This window comes from Mus caroli, unplaced genomic scaffold (genome assembly GCF_978045245.1).
Source record: "Mus caroli unplaced genomic scaffold, Mus_caroli_1 scaffold_6, whole genome shotgun sequence".
Taxonomy (NCBI): domain Eukaryota; kingdom Metazoa; phylum Chordata; class Mammalia; order Rodentia; family Muridae; genus Mus; species Mus caroli.
In genome coordinates this window covers 21,904,579-21,925,479 of record NW_028227261.1, presented here as the reverse complement: position 1 = coordinate 21,925,479, position 20,901 = coordinate 21,904,579, and the positions used below count along the sequence as shown (strand labels likewise).

At 41.2% G+C, this 20,901-nt stretch overlaps 2 protein-coding genes across 8 annotated transcripts; one reads left to right on the top strand and one right to left on the bottom strand.

The window, feature by feature from the left end:
- The first annotated feature begins 2,645 nt into the window (after positions 1 to 2,645).
- On the top strand, positions 2,646 to 15,556 carry Srsf10 (serine and arginine rich splicing factor 10). 7 transcript variants are annotated; one of them, XM_021160168.2, is made up of 7 exons: positions 2,646 to 2,850; positions 5,072 to 5,176; positions 8,536 to 8,639; positions 9,791 to 9,953; positions 10,283 to 10,336; positions 10,489 to 10,590; positions 13,888 to 15,556. In XM_021160168.2, exons 1-7 carry the CDS (start codon positions 2,786 to 2,788, stop codon positions 13,946 to 13,948), a joined length of 654 nt encoding a protein of 217 aa, XP_021015827.1. In that variant the 5' UTR covers positions 2,646 to 2,785; the 3' UTR covers positions 13,949 to 15,556. The 7 variants fall into 7 exon arrangements, with proteins under 7 accessions (XP_021015827.1, XP_021015826.1, XP_021015825.1 ...); XM_021160167.2 differs by lacking the exon at positions 10,489 to 10,590 and having other exon boundaries at positions 10,286 to 10,336; XM_021160166.2 differs by lacking the exon at positions 10,489 to 10,590.
- Positions 15,557 to 17,715: 2,159 nt separating this feature from the next.
- Positions 17,716 to 20,641, bottom strand: Pnrc2 (proline rich nuclear receptor coactivator 2). Its single transcript, XM_021160407.3, has 3 exons — positions 20,456 to 20,641; positions 19,692 to 19,896; positions 17,716 to 19,251 (listed from the first exon to the last, which is right to left on the bottom strand). Exon 3 carries the CDS (start codon positions 19,231 to 19,233, stop codon positions 18,811 to 18,813), a length of 423 nt encoding a protein of 140 aa, XP_021016066.1. The 5' UTR covers positions 19,234 to 19,251; positions 19,692 to 19,896; positions 20,456 to 20,641; the 3' UTR covers positions 17,716 to 18,810.
- Positions 20,642 to 20,901: the final 260 nt, after the last annotated feature.

Here is a 20,901-nt window from a genome sequence, read left to right as displayed (position 1 = left end):
ACAGGCTGTCCTCCAACTTGCAGAAATCCTCCTGACTCTACCTCCCAAGCACCTGGGATCAAAGGCATGCCCCACAATGCCATGCTTATCTTGTGTTTTCTATCCACAGACATATATGTGATTGCTTGCCAAGAGACCATCTCTCTACCATATCCATAGCAGAGTTAACTATCCATGTAATTTTTTTAAAAACATGATGTCTTTGTTGGAGAATTTATTGATAAATTCAATGAGCAAACCATTGCCTGACTAGAAGCAAACCAGGCACCCATTAAACAGATCCCGGATGCTAGAGAATTGGAGAAGTTACTGGTTCAAACACACCACTACCTTTGCTCCTTTGGACAGAGAAACAGCAGTGTGGTGGCCTTGGAGGTCACTTATGGATGGGTTTATAGACCATAGAAGGGGGTAAAACAAAAATTGCCTGGAATATTCCTATTTCTCTGCAGGATATAATGGGTGGAGAAGTAGGCGGAATAGATCATCTTCACACAGCAGGAGAGAGAAATGATTGACAGGCACATTGTACACCCAAGCTGCTCACAGAGAAGGCTCCAGTGCAACATGTTATGTAAATACACCTATTTCAATTGTGACAGCCAGAAGCAGTTGTCTGATGGGACTCATCTATGTGGCTGAAAGACTCTTTCTGGGTTGCTACTGAAATTACAGTGCCTTTCTTAAGAAGTGTTCATTTAGTGGGTTACATCGATCTGCTAGCCAGTCGGGTATTTCTAATCCTCCCTGCGCTTTTAGATTAAACAGAGAGAAATGTGAGCATGTATGTGTGGGTATGGGTTTGCCGGTGCCCGCAGAAGCCGGAAGAGGGTGCTAGATCCCCTAGAGCTGGAGTTGCAGGCGGCTGTGAGCCACCTACACTGGAACTGAACTCAGGTCCGTGCTCTGGAAGAGCAGCACGTGCTCTTAACCGCTGCGCCACCTCTCTAGTCGCTTTTGAATAAAAAGATTTGCAGCAACTTATTCCCCCAACCAGATGACCAAATTATAATTTAAATCAATTATACCATCTTGTAATAAAGCAAAGATTCAAATAAAATACGAAGGCGGTTTGCATTCCCAGCGGGCAGTACTTTCCTGAAGGCCTTCGGTACAGCCTCCTTCACACCACTCCTTTGGCAGAGCTGCAGTTTGGTAAATTGCACAACGTGCCAAAAAGCCTGGTGGCCAAGGGGTGTTGGACTTCTTTTCTTCTTGGTCATGCTCTCATTCTCTCCGCAGCCCTCATGTTTACCAGAAACTGTGTGATGTATTTGAGGGGAGTGATGTGTGTGTGCATCCTCTCATTCATAAGTTTGAACTCTGTAAATATTAACGCATATAAGCCATATTTAAAAACAGGGCGCTGGGCAGTGGTGGCGCACGCCTTTGATCCCAGCACTTGGGAGGCAGAGGCAGGTGGATTTCTGAGTTCGAGGCCAGCCTGGTCTACAGAGTGAGTTCCAGGACAGCCAGGGCTATACAGAGAAACCCTGTCTCGAAAAGAAAAGAAAAAGAAAAAAAAAAACACACACACACACAAAAACAATAAAAATCTAAGTGTATTGCCCACTTGTGTATGGGTGCCCTAGGAGGCCAAAGAGGGAACTAGTTACAAAGCACTGGGCCCGCTCCCTCAACGTGGGTGCTAGGAACTGAAAATTTAGGTCCTCTGGATGAGTACCTAGAACCTAAACATTGAGACATCTCCCAATATTCCAGGAGTTACAGAGAATTGTGACCCACCTTGTAAGCTGCCCGAGGGGCGGGGCCAGAAGAACGAGGGGGGGGGCGGGGGGATAGAGGGGATGAGGCGCTAGAGAGAGGTAGGAGGGGAGGGAGAGGAGAAAAAAGAAAAGGAGAGGGAGAAAAGCAAACCAGCCAGCCAAGGCTTTATATAGCTGGGGAGTCCCATGATGAGGATTGAAAGTTGGAGGGGGACTGGAGCAAGAGAGGGGGACGATGGGCCGGGGGGAGTGGGCAGTGTGTGTCTTAGGGTGCAGGCAGGTCTGTGGGAAGACACTTGGCTAGCAAATCCAAGGACCTAGATTGGATCCCCAGAAAACAACAAAGAGACAAACACCACCTCTTCAAGGCTGGAAAAGGGGTTCGGGCACTTTGCATGTGAGCACCAGAGACAAGGACAGCAGGGCCCGGGTCTCACGGGGAGGGGGTTGCGTGCCTAGGTGACGCGGGTGTGGAGCAAAGGCAGAGAGTGGCACGCACTGCACGCCGAAAGCTCTGCCCCTCCCCCAAACCCCACAAAGAATCTCTAAGTTCCTCTCGCTGGCCAGAGATCTGATAAGAAGCCCAGGCGCAACTCGGAACAGCGGATTCCGGAGCAGCCTCTAGCTGGCTCCGAGGCTCCCGAGCCCGGTCATGGTAGTTTAACCCGTGCGCTCGCCGAGACGAGGAGGGATGGCGGGCTCAGCCGGGCGGGAAAGGGCGGGAAAGCGCAGCGCTAAAGAAAGAAAGCGGGGGAGGGGAGGAGCCCGCGCCTGGAGCCAATGAACGACAGCGAGGCCGCGGCGCGCGCGTCAGGCCGGCGGCGCGCGCACGCCCAGAGATCTCGCGGGAAAAAGCCGTTGTCCCCGCCGGTGCTGCGGGGCGGGAGGTGGGAGGGGGCCTGGAGGCGGGAGCCAAGTCTCGCGAGAAGAGGCAGTTGCCGTAGCGGAGCCCTCTGGGTCTGTGCGAGTGTGGTGTGAGTGGATGTGAGCCGCCGCCGGAGCTGCGGACGGTTTGCCCGAGCCCGTTAGCGCCGCCGGCCCAGAGTCCCGCCGCCGCCATGTCCCGATACCTGCGCCCCCCTAACACGTCTCTGTTCGTCAGGAACGTGGCGGACGACACCAGGTGAGCGCACCGAAGTAGCTACTGCGCGGGGGAGGGAGGCCGCGGGCGCCGGGCGAGCGGCGGCCGTGGCGCGGGGGAGGGGCGGGGCGAAGATGGCGGGGCCCGCGCCGGCTCTAGGCCGCGCCGCCGGCCTGCAGGAGCAAAGGCGGACACCGGGCCGAGCGCCGGCGAGCGAGCGGGCGTGAGGGCCGCGTGGCGGGCATTCGGGGGCCCCCGTCCTCCCCCGCGTGCTCGGCGGCTGGGCCGGGCCGGCGGGGCGGACGTGTGTGTCCCTCATGGATCCGACGTCCACGTTCCATGAGGTGCACGCCCCCCTCGGCCTGAAAGGGATTTTTGTTGTTGAAGAAGGGAAAAGGGTTGCCAGGCAGGGCGGCCCAGGCCAGCTCTCGGGGAAGCCGAGGCGGGAGGATCAGCGCGAGTCGGAGGTCAGCTCGGGCTACGAAGTGAGAGCCCCCTGGTTCCCGAGTCAAAAGATAGAAAAGATGCGAGTGGGATAACGGGATTGTGGAGGGAGGGTTTGCAGCTCCATCTCCCCCATCTGTGTGGATGGTGATGAGTGGATTCGAGATTGCTGTGGGGGAGAGGAGTGGTTGAGATTGGGGCGAGTGTAACAATTTTTCGGTTAAATGGAGTGATCCACGTGTTTTCGCGGAAATCTCTTTGAAAACGAGGTGCTGGAGAGACCGTTCCCGTTAGGAACCTTCGTGATTAACTTGGGTGAACGGAGGCGGTACTTTTAATAAAAGTCCGCCTTGTCTCCGGGCGTAGCCCCAGCACTCAGAAGACCGGTCTGGGAGTTCGAGTCTCGCCTGGTAAAGGGCTTTGTTTTCACAGCCCTTTGCTTTTGAATTGCCTTCGGAATTTTTCAGAAGAGATTTTTATCACGGGATTACTCTTTGTGTTCGTACAAAATAAACTCCGAAGAAAAACTGAGGTTTTGGTTTTTTTTTTTTTTTTCTTGTTTTGTGGAGTTTTGTATCCTCTTGTCATTACGCATAAAACAAAAGTGGTTAATTAACGACTTAAAAATTTTTCCCTTTTGTCGTTTTAACACTTAGGTATGAATGTAGATATTGTGATGGTTTTATTTCAGATTTTTAATGGCTGACCCTGTTGAACAATTTTAGCATAAGCGGGGATGTGATGGGAATGCTTAATGCTGGAATTTGGGTTCCAAACCAACTTGACTAGAATGAGACCTGCCTTAAAACAGAAATATACAATACTTTTCAGAATGCTAGAATATTTGATGATTTTTTTTTTTTGCCATTCATTTTTTTAAAGACAGTTTCTTTGTAGCCTTGCCTGACCTGGAACTCACTCTGTAGACAGGTTAGCAGAAATCCTCCTGCCTTTGCCTCCCAGAGTGCTGGGAATAAAGGTGTTCACCACCAGCAGCAGTCTTTCAGTTTTTAAAAGTTGAAGGTATGCCGTTTATGAACGGTTTTTAAAATTGTAACTGTTTACTGATGTAATTTAAAATAGTTATAGGCTTCAAAGCACCGCCCCCTTCTCTTCCTGGAGACAGGATCCCAGTCAGATATAGGCTATATGATTTGACTGGCTTTGAAACAAACTACTCTAACCTGTCTTAGCCTTCCCCACCCTGGGTACTGGTATAAGACACTTACCCGGCACTACAGAGTGCTTCCCTTCCACACTCCTTTTCTAACTTAGACTGTAGACCAGGCTGCCCCTGAACTTGTAGCAATCCTCTTAATCTGGTTTTGCAGTGCTTGGAGTTCAGGTGAGCTACCACCCTTGGGTTTTATTTTTGTATGGCTTGTTTGTTTGGCTTGGCTTTTTTGGCAGGGTCTCACTGACCTTGATTTATCTGGAACTCACAGATCTCTCTACCTCTGATTTCACAGTGGTGGATTTAAAGGTGAGCTGCCTTTTGTATGGTGTAATCCCCACCCCGAGATGCGTTGTTTATCTTTGGATTTTCAGAACAGAGTTTCTCCATGTAACTAACCCTAGCTGTCTTGGAACTTCCTCTGTAGACCAGGCTAGCTTCAGACTCTGCCTCTTGAGTCCTGGAATTAAAGATGTGTGCCACCTTTGTAGCTCAGAAAGCTTGTTGGCAAGGGCAGGGTGTAGGGATCCATGGGTTATATGCTATTATCCACCACAATCCTTCTGTTCCTTAAGGTGATATTGAAATGTGAACATGTTCGGGAATGTGAGCATAAAAAGTTTGAGTTTTTTCATGATGTTTTAGGTCTGAAGATTTACGTCGGGAATTTGGTCGTTATGGTCCAATAGTAGATGTTTATGTCCCACTTGATTTCTACACTCGGCGCCCAAGAGGATTTGCATATGTTCAATATCCTTTCTTCAGATGGATGATTAGTGAGGGGTGTTGACGTTTGAAATTCAAGTTTTTATGTAAGTGGTAACATAAAAAATAGTCTTTTCTAATGTCTTATGTCTTCAAATCTTTTAAAATTTCCTGATTCATTGCTCTTATTTCTTAGTTAATCCAAAAATAAACCTTTAAATTCCCATCCGTGCTGCTGAAACTCAAATCAGTGATTATAATATGTGATTTTTTTAAAAAAAAATTTTGAATACAATGGTTGCTACCATCTTTGTTATAAGTCAAATTAAAAGTTAATATGTTCTTGTTCTTAGCAATTAAAGTTTAGTAATCTTGTTTGTTATTTTGAATCACTTGATCGAAAACAAATTGTATAACAATGAGGTAAACTTCTTTAATATTGTCCCCTAATTTGCTGTCCTCTGTTGTTACCTCAGAATGTAAAGCTGTACAGTTATGGAGACCCCAAAGAGAAAGCATGAAAGAACTTTTAGAGTAGAGTTCAACACTTAAGGCAAGTAGACAAGCCAAAGACCTCTTAAGGATCAGGCTTGAAGAGAAGGGAGAGTTTGGGAAAAGAAAAAATAAAGAAAAGCTGGAAGAAGGACAAGCCTAATGGGAGACAAAGCCTCGATTTATCCACAAAGGGGGAAAAGGTTGTTTTTCAAAGTTAAAGATAAAGCCATCTGTCATATTTGACCAAGCATCTCATGACAAGTCCTTCTGACAAGCACTAAAAGAGTTAAAGGTCAAGATGAAGTTGAATGATGGCCAAGATTAAAGGAGTCATACCTGATGTATCCTACAGAATAACTACTTTCTTTTTTATTATTTTTTATTTTATTTTGCAAGCAGTTAATTTTCATAATTATGCCGGTTTGGTCTAGTGACAAAACCTGTAACTTGAGTTTGTGTGGGCCTTTGAGATTGTGATTGTGGTCTTGTATGAGTGTATTTTCTCCTAGCTTATCAAGTTAAAGTTATAGCAAAATAAAACATTGTTAAGTTTAAAGTCAGCATAATTTGATTTTAGACCAGTTCATCAGAGGCTCTTTGTAATATGAGGTACTAAAATCCCAGTCACAGAGCCCTGTGTAAGGGAGAGACAGGTGCATGCACTTAGACAGCTGGATGGTCTAGGGTTGAGCCACTAAAAATAAGTAGCAATAGGTCTTTTTGGTTTGTTCTTGTTTGTTTGTTTTTTGTTTTTTGTTTTTTTCCTAAGTGGCTGCTGGTTCTGTGAATCCTGCTGTCCCTGCATGGCTTGGCACAGGCAGAATATCAGTTAGCTCTACATGGACTGCAGAAGGCCACCTTCATGATATGGGTCCTAATCATGGTGTGTGGGAAATGAGCCTTGATCCCAAGGTCCAGGAGATTGTGTTTCTGACCTGTAAGGTCATTTCCTTGTCCAAGAAAGTGGAGAGAGGAGGTGTCTAAAGCTGTGAATTTCAACCCAGGAAACTTTTCCTATTCCTTAAATTCATTTTCTTGAAACTCTGACCTTATAAATTCCTAGTAAAGCTGAGAGTGAAAAACCTAAAGCTGCTCATGGGTGGTCAGGAGAACCTTGGGGATTCGTTGTGAAACTTAAAGGATAATGCCTTATCTGACTTCATAAATGCATTGATCCAGTCTGGTTTATAATGTTCGGGATTTGTATGGTGTGAGGTGGCCTGGGAACAGTGTCAGCAGTAGTTTTCCTCAAGAGTATGCTGTATTTGAACAGTAATGGGTTACACAAGGAGTCCAGAGTAGTAAGTAAACAGTAAGTTAACAGGTTTGCCAGTTTAATATTTTGGGAACACAAATATTTCTTGGTGACCAGTACCTGGCTTCGCTTAATGCTACTGTGTCTTCCATGACTTCCTGGTTTAGCCTTCTCTCCTTATCCTTGCCTTAAGAGGTGGGTGAATTACAGCTCCTTGTCCTCTAGGCCAAGATTCTGTGTTTAAGGATAGTACCCAAGAATGCTCTGCTCACATTCATAATCTTTGTAGCTCTTAATGTAAGTCATTCTGAAACTATACTGTCTCTTGGTGTAACAAAGTAGTACAATGTACACCAAGTGAACTGATTCCTGTTAGTTTAGCACCTAAGTACAGTTAACCTTGAGGGATGTTTATAGCATTCAAGGTTATAAACTATCAACCATTTTACAAAAGTTGAAAGCACAGTTGTTTGAGATTTTGCAAAAAATCTCTCCTGTTTAACTTATATGTAGTGGCCTCAGAGAGAGAGCTTGAGGCCTAAGGCCCTTAATTGTGTTTGGACAGAAAGTGGAAGTCTAGTGATAGGCTGAGACTGTTTATATATCTAAGGAACAAATATGCCAGCCTTGAAGTTAATGTGTCACTTTGGGGGTATTTTCTTAATTGGTGCTCCAAATCTGTATTTCCAGTCATCTGAGACATTGAACTGGATGTGCTTAGAGTGATGATTTTTAGGATGTAGTAAAAATCTGTTTTCCAAAAGTCAATTCTTTTTGGTCATGGTCTTAAGTGCACTTGTCTCTCATTTGAATGATGCTTTTAGAAAAGATGTGCTTAGACAAAATAACGGTCAACCTAGGGTTTCTGTTGCAGACATGGGGGATGGCTACAAGGCAGCTTAGTTTCTCAGATGAAAATTGAGTGCCAACAGTTTTTCTATTTAATGCGGGTAAATACTGCCATGACTCAAATGGGAAAACAGCCTGACATTCTTTTGCAGGAAGCTGCATACTTAGTGTCATAGTTAGGCCTTTTTAAGCTAGGAGTCCTTTTGCCACTTGATAGTGTGCTTCTACAGTCTGCATGGATGTCATGTGCATTTGGCATAGTGACTGAGTGTATTGCTTGATTCTGCCTATAAATGACTAGCATGCCTATCTTGTGTGGTGCAAGGAAGACAACTACATGAAATAATATTGCCTGTATCTGGTTTTAAGTTAATGCTTTCTTTTCTGGTAAAGCATACTTTGCTTGCTTACTTAAGAATTACTGGCATTTTTTTTTAATTTGAAGTAATATGAAAATCGCATTTTGGTTTTATTGTAAGAAATTTTTTGGTATCCAACAGATTTGACTGATTTGTTTTTCTATTTTATCAAGTTAATTCTTAGTACATGGGGAAGTTTTTTATAGTGTACCTTGGTAGTTCAGTTAAAGTAGATCTTATTACAACACGTATTTACATGTGTGTCTTAAAACTGTATACCATAGAAGATTACGAGTGTTTTTAATGCCTGTAGTATTAATGGCCAAGTCAACCAAATAATCATGAAGGGTCTAGAGGAGCGATACTGAGAGATTATGAGTTGTTTCAGACTTCACAAACCATTATCAAAGTTTACAAAACTTCTCAAGCCCCTTAACATTTAGCACATTTGAGGATGTTCGTGATGCTGAAGATGCTTTACATAATTTGGACAGAAAATGGATTTGTGGGCGTCAGATTGAAATCCAGTTCGCACAGGGGGATCGGAAGAGTAAGTATAAATACCCATGTATATACCTAACGTGCATGCAGTGTGTTGCTCTTTAGGCTTAAGGTTTTTTGTTATTTTCTTTCTAATCTCCCCAAGAGCTTAAAAAATTAATTGGGGGGTTGTGTAGGTACATAACTATGGAAATAAATTCATAGAATTAGACATGGAAAGGTAACTAGGTTAAACCTGGACTAGATCTTATATTAACATTTTGCTCTGGTTATGCAGGTATACATCATTTGTCAGCTTATAACAGCAGGACTATATATAGACTTTGGAGACTTGTAGACCTGGCTTTCAATTCTGACTCCGCTGTTAGATTTACTACAAGACGGGTTAATATGGCTGTTGAAGAGTTACTAAATCAATGTTTGCTCCATTTAGCTTTCTATGCATTGATTCTCAGAGCTGCATAGTTCCACTTTACTGTACTTGGTGTTACATATTCTTTATAGGCCAAATCTTGCATTTCATGTACTCTTGCGGTGTCGGTTCCTGGAGTCAAAAGTAGTTAACATGTTGATTGGCAAAGTAATTGTGAGAAGACATTGAAAAAAGCCAGTGACTTATTAGTGCTAGTTTTTAACATTAAGCACTGTCTTTTTGGTTTTTCGAGACAGGGTTTGCTGGCCTCAAACTCAGAGATCCGCCTGCCTCTGCCTCCCAAGTGCTGGGATTAAAGGCGTGTGCTACCACGCCCAGCTTCTAGTTATGATTCTTACACCAAAAAAAAAAAAAAGACAATCTTGAGATACAAAACACATTATTCCATAGTGTAAGATGAAGAATGCAGTAATGAGCCAGGTATGGTGACATACACCTTTAATCTCAACATTTGAGAGTTTGAGGCCGGCCAGGCCTATAGAATGACATTTTTATTTTTCTCAAAGACAGGACTGGGAAGATGGCTCAGCTAAGGGAAATAACTGCTTCTAAAGAATTGGGTTTGATTTCCAGCATCCACATAGTCCTAACAGCCTTCTGGACTCTGGGCAATGTATACATATGGTGCACAGACATATATGCAAACATCACCCATACACATAAAATAAAAATCTTTTAGAGGAAGAGTTCAGGAATGTTATCCTTTAGTATGGCGGTTTAGATACTAAAGTTTTAATTTTTCTAAGTATTTCTATTCTGTTTCCTAGCACCAAATCAAATGAAAGCCAAGGAAGGGAGGAATGTGTACAGCTCTTCACGCTATGACGATTATGACCGATATAGACGCTCTCGAAGCCGGAGTTATGAAAGGAGAAGATCGCGGAGTCGCTCCTTTGATTATAACTATAGGAGATCTTACAGTCCTAGAAAGTAAGTGTGGTACACAATGATCTGTTGTTGTTTAATGTTTGTAGCCAAGTATAATGGCATTAACCTATAATCCCAGCCACTCAGAAGACTGAGGTGGGAGGACCACGCAAGCTCAGAAGTTCTAAGCTCACTTAAACAATAAAGTGTTGTAAGGCCCTTTCTTTAAAGGAGATATTTGCTAATGTTTTTTTTTTAATGCCTTTTCCTTATTTTTAACTATGCATCTTGGATGCTTCATTAAGGTTAAAGTTATTTTTGCTGCTTTATTTAAAAATTAAGACTATAAATAGACATTTGTCACTGTTTGCTTTTTCTGGTATGCTTTTTAGCAGTAGACCGACTGGAAGACCACGGCGTAGCCGAAGCCATTCCGACAATGATAGGTAAATAATTTTGCTTTGAAAACAACTCATTTTTTTGTTTTTGTTTTTTGTTTTCAATTTCAGAGTGATCTTTTTGCTCTAAAAGTGTAACAGATTTGATTAATATAGAATCTAATTTTTACTCTAATTGTATCTCTCCTCTGTTTTGAAAGATTCAAACACCGAAATCGATCTTTTTCAAGATCTAAATCCAATTCAAGATCACGGTCCAAGTCCCAGCCCAAGAAAGAAATGAAGGCTAAATCACGGTCTAGGTCTGCATCTCACACCAAAACTAGAGGCACCTCTAAAACAGATTCCAAAACACATTATAAGTCTGGCTCAAGATATGAAAAGGAATCAAGGAAAAAAGAACCACCTAGATCCAAATCTCAGTCAAGATCACAGTCTAGGTCTAGGTCAAAATCTAGGTCAAGGTCTTGGACTAGTCCCAAGTCCAGTGGCCACTGATAGTATAAATTATGATACTTCTAGGCATGTATCATTCATTTACTCATAGTTTGGTATACTTAAATTAGCAGGAATACAATGTTGCAATGATGCGTTTAAAAACAAACAAACTTAACTTGTTAGTTTTCCCTGTACTGGGCAATGGTTATAATTAAAATGATATGCTGTTGAGAAGCCACTCTTAAGAGTCCAGTTTGTTTAATGTTATGGGCAGCTACCAATTTGTGGTGTCTCTGTATATTTTTGTAAAGATTCTCATTTTTTATGCTTGAAGTATTTGGTGAAAAGATGTTGGTTGACCATAATTTGCAACATTGTCTTATTAGAAATAAATTTTCATATCCATATTTGGTAGAACTGTTAACCTAGAAATGTAGCTTGCTAATAAGATAGAATGATACAGAAGTGAAGTGGTAGCCACATTACAGCACTGACTGCTCAGACACATTTAGGTTCAGGGTGGACCTTTATGTCTTGTCAAGATGTCTAAGCCCATGATGATTATTTATGATGCAATGTGGAATAGTTCTTTTGTTAAATCCACCATCTGGGGATTGATGCCAACTGGGTTAAATAGCGTTTTCAGGGAGACTACCCTTTTCACTGAAACATGGAGCCTTCACTGCTTTCCCCACCTCAATCCCTGCTGGTTTCTAAGATTTGGAACATTAAAGCATAAGGGAAAACCCTCCCCCCACTTAAGTTGTGAGTGAGTAAGTGATCACAGAAACCATTGTAAGGGGAAAAGACTGTTCTTAGCATAGTTGCTCTAAATTTAACTATTGTTGATCATTGTTATTTAGGGGTTTTATTTTGTTGTTTGTTTTTTCTGTTAGAAACAAGTGAACTGTTTGAAAATACATTTTTGTTTCTTTATATGCATAGTGTAAAACAAACTGAATTTTGATGCTCACAGCACATGCCATGTGCATTTGTATCAAAATCTGCCTGTTCTTCATAGGGGAGGCTTGCTCTTCACACCTCAGTTTATTAATGTGAGACAGGCTGAGAAGATAACACTCCTAGGTGATTTTGTGGTGCCGTGGATTTTTGGGGAAAGTTGAGTTTTAAGCAAAAGCCACATCACTTAGTTTTTGGTAATGTAGGACATGACTAAAAAATAACGAAATGATACCTTTAAATATTTATAATTTCTAGTATTTCAAGATTGTTTTGGAGGCAATAAAATGACTTGAAATGTCCGGTGTCATTTCAGAATACAAAGCTAGTGTCTCTAAGATCTTAGATTCGTTGCTTACGGATGTGAGTGAAGATACTGTGGGGGATGATCCTCCTAGAGGATTACCTTATTTTTCCTTTCAATTTTGTTTTTAGAAATTTAGTCCTTGCTTGTAGACAACAAAAGATGGTTTTAAGAACTGTTTGTGGAATGTGTTTGGAGGGTTAATTCTAGAACCTTTGTATATTTAATAGTATTTCTAACTTTTATTTCTTTACTGTTTGCAGTTAATGTTCTTGTTCTGCTATGCAATCATTTATATGCACGTTTCTTTAATTTTTTTAGATTTTCCTGGATGTATAGTTTAAACAAAGTCTATTTAAAACTGTAGCGGTAGTTTGCAGTTCTAGCAAAGAGGAAAGTTGTGGGGTTAAACTTTGTATTTTCTTTCTTATAGAAGCTTCTAAAAAGGTATTTTTATATGTTCTTTTTAACAAATATTGTGTACAACCTTTAAAACATCAATGTTTGGATCAAAACAAGACCCAGCTTATTTTCTGCTTGCTGTAAATTAAGCAAAGATGCTATAATAAAAACAAAATGAAGGAAATAATGATTAACTGGAATTATTATAATTCTGAATGAGTCTAAAATAATGCAAATTATCCTCTGTAGCTTTAGGAATATTTTAATCAGTCTTGACATTAGGCACAACTGCCCTACTCTGGGAATGATAGAACTTGCCAGAAATCTACGTCTTTTACATAGTGCTTAAGAAATTTCCTTATGTCAAAATCATGTCAGGATTGTTCATGAAACCTCTTGGGTTAAATAATAGAAGAGGTTATTTAGTAGTATTGGTAAACACTAAGATGAAAATTTGGGCAAGCTAACTATAAATTTATATTTTCATTATTACAAAGAATCCTGCTCATTCCCCTTCCTGAACAAGACATACTGGGTGTTATGTTTATGGCATGGTTTAAATTCTTTTTCATTGTATGTTGGTGAGCATTTAAATGATAACCACTGCCGGGAGTGGTTTCAGTATTTTTTTTTTTTTTATTGAATTCTAGCAATTTTGAGGTACCAACTATAGCTGGTAGTTTATTATTTATGCTGTGCCAGACATTGTTCAAGAGAGCTTATTGATTAAAAGTTCACTCTTCACAACACCTTTGAGGAAGATTTGCCCCACATATCAGGAAACTAAGGCACAGAGAAAAGGCTGTTAATGGCAAGAGTCAAGATAGGAGCCTCACTTTGTTTTTTTTTGGTTTTGTTTTTTTTAAAAGAAACAGTAGTTGAAGAGGTAGCTCAATAAAATTATGCTTAGTCTCTAGAACTAGAAGGCCTGGTGCTGAAATTTTTTGTCAATTTATTTTTACACTGTTAACTTGAAGCTTAGTGTTTATGAAATGGTAATCAACATAGCTTCACAAGGACTATATACATACAGTTGCACTTATAATAGGAATCTAATGATATCAGGTGAGGATTTTTACATTTTTTAAGCTAAATTTGTATCATATGAAGTTCCACAGTCAATAAGACTCCTCTGTGCATAGCAGTGGGCTCTATGAATAGGATAGTCCTGTCAAGATTCAAGTGAAGGCTGCCACTTCACATCTCTTCTTACTTAAAAATCTGCTTGTTTGTTTGTTTGTTTGTTTGCTTTTTAATAAGCCGAGTAAGCAAGAAGAACAGTGAGAGCTCATGCTTCAGTGAGAAAGGACAGGTGCTACATAGAGTGTGAGCTGTTAAGTTACAGCCTAGGGAAAAGACCTGGGAACTACTGTACTAGTCTCTTGAAATTTTGGCCCAGTAAGCTGCTACATCCAGTTCAACTAACAAAATCCTGTATACCACAGAGAAGAATAAAGAGAAAACCAAACTGACAAACATCCTTCTTTTATTTAAGACCAAACTGCAGCTGGAATACCCAGTACAGTTCTGCTTACTACACTTCAAGAAAGATCTGAAAGCGGAAAAAAGAACCAAAGAAGGGCAGTTCAAGCGACCAAAGGGTGGGTGGAAGGTGCTGCAGTATGAATACTGTACGAATATTTTGACTCTGGTCTGAAAAGATAAAAGAATTATCGAAAACTACATGGAATAATTGAAGTCCCTTCAAGTTTGAAAGTAAGCATTTTAGGACAAATAAAAGGAAATTCAACTTTGTACTTGTGGAAACTAATCCCTAAATATGAACAGGTTTATATTGACTCATGGGTAGCCGATCCATGATAAGTTACTGGAAACTAGGATGTCTGAACATCAAGGAAGACAGCCATAGTCTCTAACAGTGCCTCTCTTGGTCTGTCTCAAATTAAATTGGATGGTAAAGGTATGGTCCAATATAAAGTTTTTCCTAGTTGTCTCTTAAAAGTCAGTTCCACTTAATGCCAATGTTGGCAAGTCTTGCCTTTGTTTATTCCAGTGCCAGTATTTTCTGCTTAACTGTTTGTTTTGTTGGCATCTGAGTTTATTTACTTGTATACTACATACAGTTTACATCTAACCACTCCTTCCCAGGCTAATTCCACTTATACTTGATATCCACCCACGAGGGCCCATCTCTTCTCAACTCCTGTGTAGACAGTATGTTCAGCGGATATTTATTGAACCCTTACTGTGGGCAAAACATACTGGATAATTGGAGAGGAGAACAGATTTCCTTATTTAGTAAAACCTACTGAGCACAATCTAGTGAATCATTACAGTATAACCTCATTATCTTGAGGTGTATTATGGTAATATTTTATACCACTCATATCCTAGTGTAATTATAAAACCCAATATACTATCAAAGAAAAGTAATTTTATGGTTGTCTGCCATTTAAAAGTATCTAGCATTTGTTGTATCCCATTACTACAAATAATGAAGAAAACCTGTGATAAGCTGATCTATTGTGCAGTGATTAATATACTAGAGTAAGATTTAAGTTGTTAACTCTTGGCTCTGTCAAGCAAATAGGTAATCCCCAAAATAACAAGTATTTAACTTTACATTAAAGCATACCCTGGGTGCTATAATTAGATTATTTTGAGGCAGACAGCTGTTATCCCAATGGACTTAGTATATTCTGTATTGAAGAAAGTGTTTACCGGATAAGACTTTTTAGTGATCTACTTGTACATTTTATAGGGGACATATTATGTGTATAGTTAATAAATAACTTTATAGTGTCACAAATGTTTTGGATTCCTTAGTTCCTTATCAGGATATGAAGCTTGTTTATCCTACCATTAATACCACCACATTGGGATTTTTGATGTATTTTTGCCACATATTTAAAACTGTGTCAATATCTGAAATCTGGAAACAGTGTTAAGCCTTTGACCATTTTTTCTAAAATGTAGTAGGATTACAGATAAATGAAGAGAGCGGTAAAATGAAGGTTATTTGTTGGGGGTTTTTGTTTTTTTTAAACTTTTTTTCAGCCTGCCCAAACTCAAAAAGGCAGCAGGCACCAGGTGAGAATTATAAATTTTGGCTTCATTTTTGTTGCTGTTTTTATTTTGAATCAAGTTGGAAATGCTTTTAAAGTTTTATTTTTAAGGACACAATAAAAATTGATAAAACGGAATTTAGCGTTTATTTCGAGATTATAAATTACTAAGTGTATTTATACCATTTACGTAATCATTAGCATTGGATTGGTCTTAAAGGTAGAGGTTCTGTGTATTTAACAGTATCTGTGCAGTCTGCGGTGTTCTGTCCTTTACTTGGCCTCCATTTCCTTTCCAATTGAGCTTAAGGCCTTTCAGAGGAGAAAATGAAGTTGTGAGTTCAGATGAGGTTTTTGTTCCATTTTAAAAATTCAATACATTGTTTCTACTTACTTTTTAGATTTCTTTTCTTTGGGGGAGTGGTTTCATATGCTGGAAAATATCCCTGTTCCTTTATAAATTCAGTAACAGTAATTGGCAGCTCTTGAGTTTTTAAGTGTAGTAAGTTTGAGGGGGCCCCTGTGGTTTGGGGTAGCTGTTGAGTTAGGATAAATTGTTTTTAGTCTTGTCTATTGTGGTTTCCATGTATATGAAAGGCTGTCAATATTACTCAGCATTTGCTGTGCCAAGTTGTGTGTTTTCCAGTTATTCCTACCTAACCGTAAAATCACTCCCAGGGAATGAATACTTATCCTGGTTTTCAAATAAGAAGGCTGTCTTCTGTGGAATACCCACCATGTGGACAGGAGTTTTTACATACAGACCTTCTAACTTTACTAAAAGTAGACTTTAAGTGTATTCCAGGATTGTAGGCTGTTGGAGCTCCAGCACTCTTGAGCTGGCTTCCTTCACTGTACTTTTTTACAAATACTGAGATTAGACTTAACTTCAACAATAGCCAGGAATCAGAGAGGTTAAACAACTTACTGTCTTCGACTGTTAGCGGCATCAAGATTAAGATACTCGAGTCATTGTTGCAGAAGACTCTTCTCTTTTCCTGTCCCTCCAATCCTGTTAGTTATTAATGTTTGTGGATTTGTAAAACTGGTTCACCATTCGCCCTGTGTTAAAACTGTAGTTCTTGGGTTTTTGTTGTTGGGAGTTTTTGTGTGCAGTGGGTGGGGGGGATAAAAACTCGAGGCATGTAAATTTTTATTAGTAACAATAGTTTGTAAAGACGTAAAAGGCTTTTGTAATCCAGGTTTTGTTTTTGCAGATCACATTTCTTTGTTGGAGAGTAAAATAAACTGGTCTAGGAGCTTTAAAAAAAAAAATCTTGGTTTTTCTGTAGACTTTGTTGTACCTTACAGGTATAACTACCCAAGTAGATACTTGTTTCTAAGGTTTTAGAGATGTATTACTTGATTTAGAACATTGCCTATGAAAATGTGGGGGGAGGGCATGGGAAGCTGCATAATTTAGAACCATTTGAAAATGGATTAATAGATTTAAGGTAAAGTCAGTCTATCGTACTACACACTGCCACCAAAATACATAGGAAGCGAACACTGTATGGCCGCCGCCTTCAGCAACAAACTCTGGTGGGTTCTGCCATCCTTTATGGCCCTGGTAGGAATACTCGTTGTCTAGAAGCTCATGTAACTATATTAAACTGAAGCTGTAGGAGTGCACACCCCCACACACACACACACACACACACACCGCCCCCCTCACAGGCAGGCTTTCTCTGTAAATAGCCCTGGCTATCCTGGAACTTGCTTTCTAGACCAGGCTGGCTTCAAAGCCACCCTGCCAGTCCTGGCTGCTTTTGTTTGTTTGTTATTTGTGCCTCCTGAATGAACAGTGGGCTTACAGCTATGTTTTATTAGTGTCTATTGAAGTGTTTATGCAATCAGCAGACATCTTAGTCCAAAATTAGAGATCTGGACATACTGCTGCATTCTAATGCATACATAAAAAATAAAAGTATAGGCAGAGGAACAAAAGGGACTTTTCGTTCACCGAATCACTCTAGGGATAATCCATCCTCTGCAGGTGGGATTGTTTAAGCAAATAAGCAAAAGCTAATTACACTTTTGGTTTTGAGACCAGATAAAGCACTTGCTGTTCTGTAACTCATATCTGCCTACATACAAGGATTTTCGGTAGTTTGAGTTAATAGACATAAATAAAATGTTTAAATTCCCCCATTAGCACAAAGGAAGCATAGTTTAGCTGGGCAGGGCTGTGCACACTGTCAATCTCAGTGTTCAAGCTAGAGAGACCTGTCTCACACACAGTAGTCCCAAGTAGGCAATCATAAATCACTTACATAAAAAGAATGTACTAGGGAGAAAAGGTTTATTTATGAATTTTATTTTTCAGTCAGATCATAGTTTTATGAACTTGTCCTTTAGGATACTCAATGTTTGAATTGGACTCTTGCTCTGAACTCAATTGAGAAAACACAATTTAGCTCTTCTGCTTATAAAGATTTAGAAGTTGTTAATTTGGTTTAATCACACAAGAGACTTTTTTTTTCCTTTGCCATAAATGAGGGGGGTTGCACATAACCAGGGGTTGCTTAGGATTGATAAAGCCAAAATGAGTCTTTGGGTTTAAAATGGTTGGGGAGGAAGTTTTGTACTACATCTTTATATCTCTTAAAAAAAAAAAAAAAGGCAGGAAATGTAGCTTAAATCTTTTCAGTTATAAAAACTTAATACAACAGATTTCACACATCAGTTACATTGATTCACTCTGGCACTTAAGCACAAGGGCAACCTTTTAAAAACTAGAGACCTTTAAAATTAGGCCATAAGATTAAAAAAAAAAAAAGTTCATGGTCTTACATTCGTCAAATTCACACTAAAAATAGTCTTATTTTTGTAGAATAAAGGCTAAGAAAACATTACATATGTTACATGTATTTACATGGCTTTAAATGTCACAAACACAACTCCCTATTTCAAGCAGGCTTTGTATATAGGTGAGGCCAGGATCACTTTAGCAGCTTTGTGGGATGCTATTGAGCACTGTTTTTGGAATAGACTTGGTACATCTCTGGGTACCTTTCCACTGCTTTGAGAAATGACCACTGGGCCATATACTGTGCGGCTATCTTTTGAAAAATGCCCAAGATAGTTTGGATGGCCCTAGACCATGAAACTGAACTGTGCAACCTTGTATATGCTAAATGCACTGTCTGACTTCTTCAGAAATTGTGTGTTAACCCATAAATCTTAATTTTTCCCATCAAACAATAAAAAAGTTAAGGTTACTATTCCCCAGATCTAAACTTGAATTTATCAAGTAGAATTGATTAGTCACTTAATTTGTTTACATTGCTTTGACACTGTATAGTGTTTACAGCACATAGATCAAATGTCTGCTGATACTTGCAAAATGTCAAGTGTAAACACCACAATTTAAAGTTAACACTTCTCTAATTTTATACCTGTACTTTAAGTAAGGTTTTAAGTTGAAATGTCATCGTTTCCTTATCTGAAGGGTTCAAGGAAACATGAACCCAGTGGCTTGGTGGCTTGGGGAGAACACTTGGTGATGGTGGTTCACTAAATTTGGCTCCAGCATAGTTCTGACTAGCTTGAGACTTAAAAAGCAAGCTAGGACTTGATAAACCAGCATTCCAGTTGGAGTTGTTAGAAAGGCTCTTGGTTTTTCCCCCATTTTGCATGGCCTGCCATGCTGCTGCTGCTGGATTGTACCCATGTCCTCGTTCCTTTTTCTTATGAGCAATCTTCATCTGGGGAGAATTCTGATCCTTGCTCTTCTGTCTAGTTTGCTGTTGTTGGTTCTTACTAGCATTTCTAGATTGAGGGTCTGGAATGTTATACCTCTCTCCGCCACCCATCTTCAGCTTCTTTGTCACCTGTAAGTAAATACATGTAAACAATAAACTCCACATGTTCCTTGTGACGTTTCCATAGTTCCAGTTCTACAAGTGTTGAAGAAAATATGACAAGATGGCATTAGATAGGCTCGACTGCAAAACCATCTACCTCATAAAGTCCTGAGCCAAATACCAGTTTGTGAAATTGAAAGAAGAAAAAAATTAAAGCAAGCTCTTCTTTCATTCTTTGTACAACCTAAAAGAAATAACCCCACACACCGAAAGCCACCCGTGGCTGGTGGGGTCTCCTATACCAGACTGGCCTCCAACTTTAAGCAGTCTTGCCCCAAACTCTGGAGTGCTGGAATTACAGGCACATAATACTGCAGCATCGCCATGCATGGCCGCTGACCTTAATAGTCTAGAATTGCTTTTCAATCCTAAGATAATTGGCCCCACTATGATGGGAATCTTTATACCTTTCAGTCTGCTTTTCAGATTGCAGGATTTCCACTACTTGTCCTCTTCCTTGCTGCCAGGCCCAGGATAAGAGACGTTGCTTTCTGCTAGATCCTTTCCTTTGTCTCAATACACAAGTTTTCATGAGCCAGTCTGCTGATTTCAGCCTAGGAGCTGAGGCCCACATCGAGTCTCCTCAGCACACAAGTTTGAGAGAAGTCCTAGCTAGAAAAGGAAAGAGAATTACTAGAAAAATAACCCCAAAAAGTGATCTTTTAGACATTCTACAGAAATGGCTGTCGCTGCTTCCTCAAAGCTTCATAGATGTATGAGACCACGACTTTCTTTGACCTCATAAAGGTCAGCTTACAACTCTTGGGGGCTTACCTGCAACTCTTACCCGTTTCAAAGGGAAACTAGGACCCGCACAGCCATTTCTACAGCAAGGTTCTGTTCCCGACAGCGCGCATCGTGATTACGCTTATGACTCCGGTAGCGGGTGCCATAATTTTTCACAAGCCATGAGAACCTTACATTCCTAAACATCACGCCTCTAAGGGGGAAGGTTTCTGTTCTAATTAGCAAACTCCCTCACAAGGCTAAGAGGCCTCCGATTTTGTAAGTCAGAAGGCCCGCACTCGCAGTCACCGCACAGCGAACCTGCAACCTCAGCTCGCGGCTCCGCTCCCAGGGAGTCGCCCGCGCCCGACCGGCCTCACTTCCTCCAGCCAGGCCCAACAATGGTGCCCGCGATGGCCAACATGGCCGCCCCCGCCATACTCACCGACTTCGAGCGGCTGCGGCGGCGGCTCCCTCTCGACCTCCAAGCCTCCTTCCCTCTACAGGGAGAAGCGATGCACGGATCTAACAGCCCACGAGCGAGTCACGGATCACAACTCCCGTCTGGGACCAACCTCCTCCTGCCTTTCCCGACAAAATGGAGGCCGCTGCAAGCGCGGAAGAGGACCGGAGACTGCAGCCAATGAGGACGCGGCAGCGCGTCCCGCGGCCAATGAGACGCCAGCTACCGCCTGTTGCTGGGGCACGCCGGGGGGTGGGAGGAGGAGTGCGGGGTGGCTGTTGTCATGGTTTGAAATCCTGCGGGAGGAGCATGTCGGGAATAACTGGCCCGCTTCGGGAGCCCCGCTGCTGGACCTTCCCCGGGCTGGCGGAGGGCAGCTGCTCTTCTGTTGGCCTCTGGCAGCGGAGCCAGTACTTTACTTCCGTGAC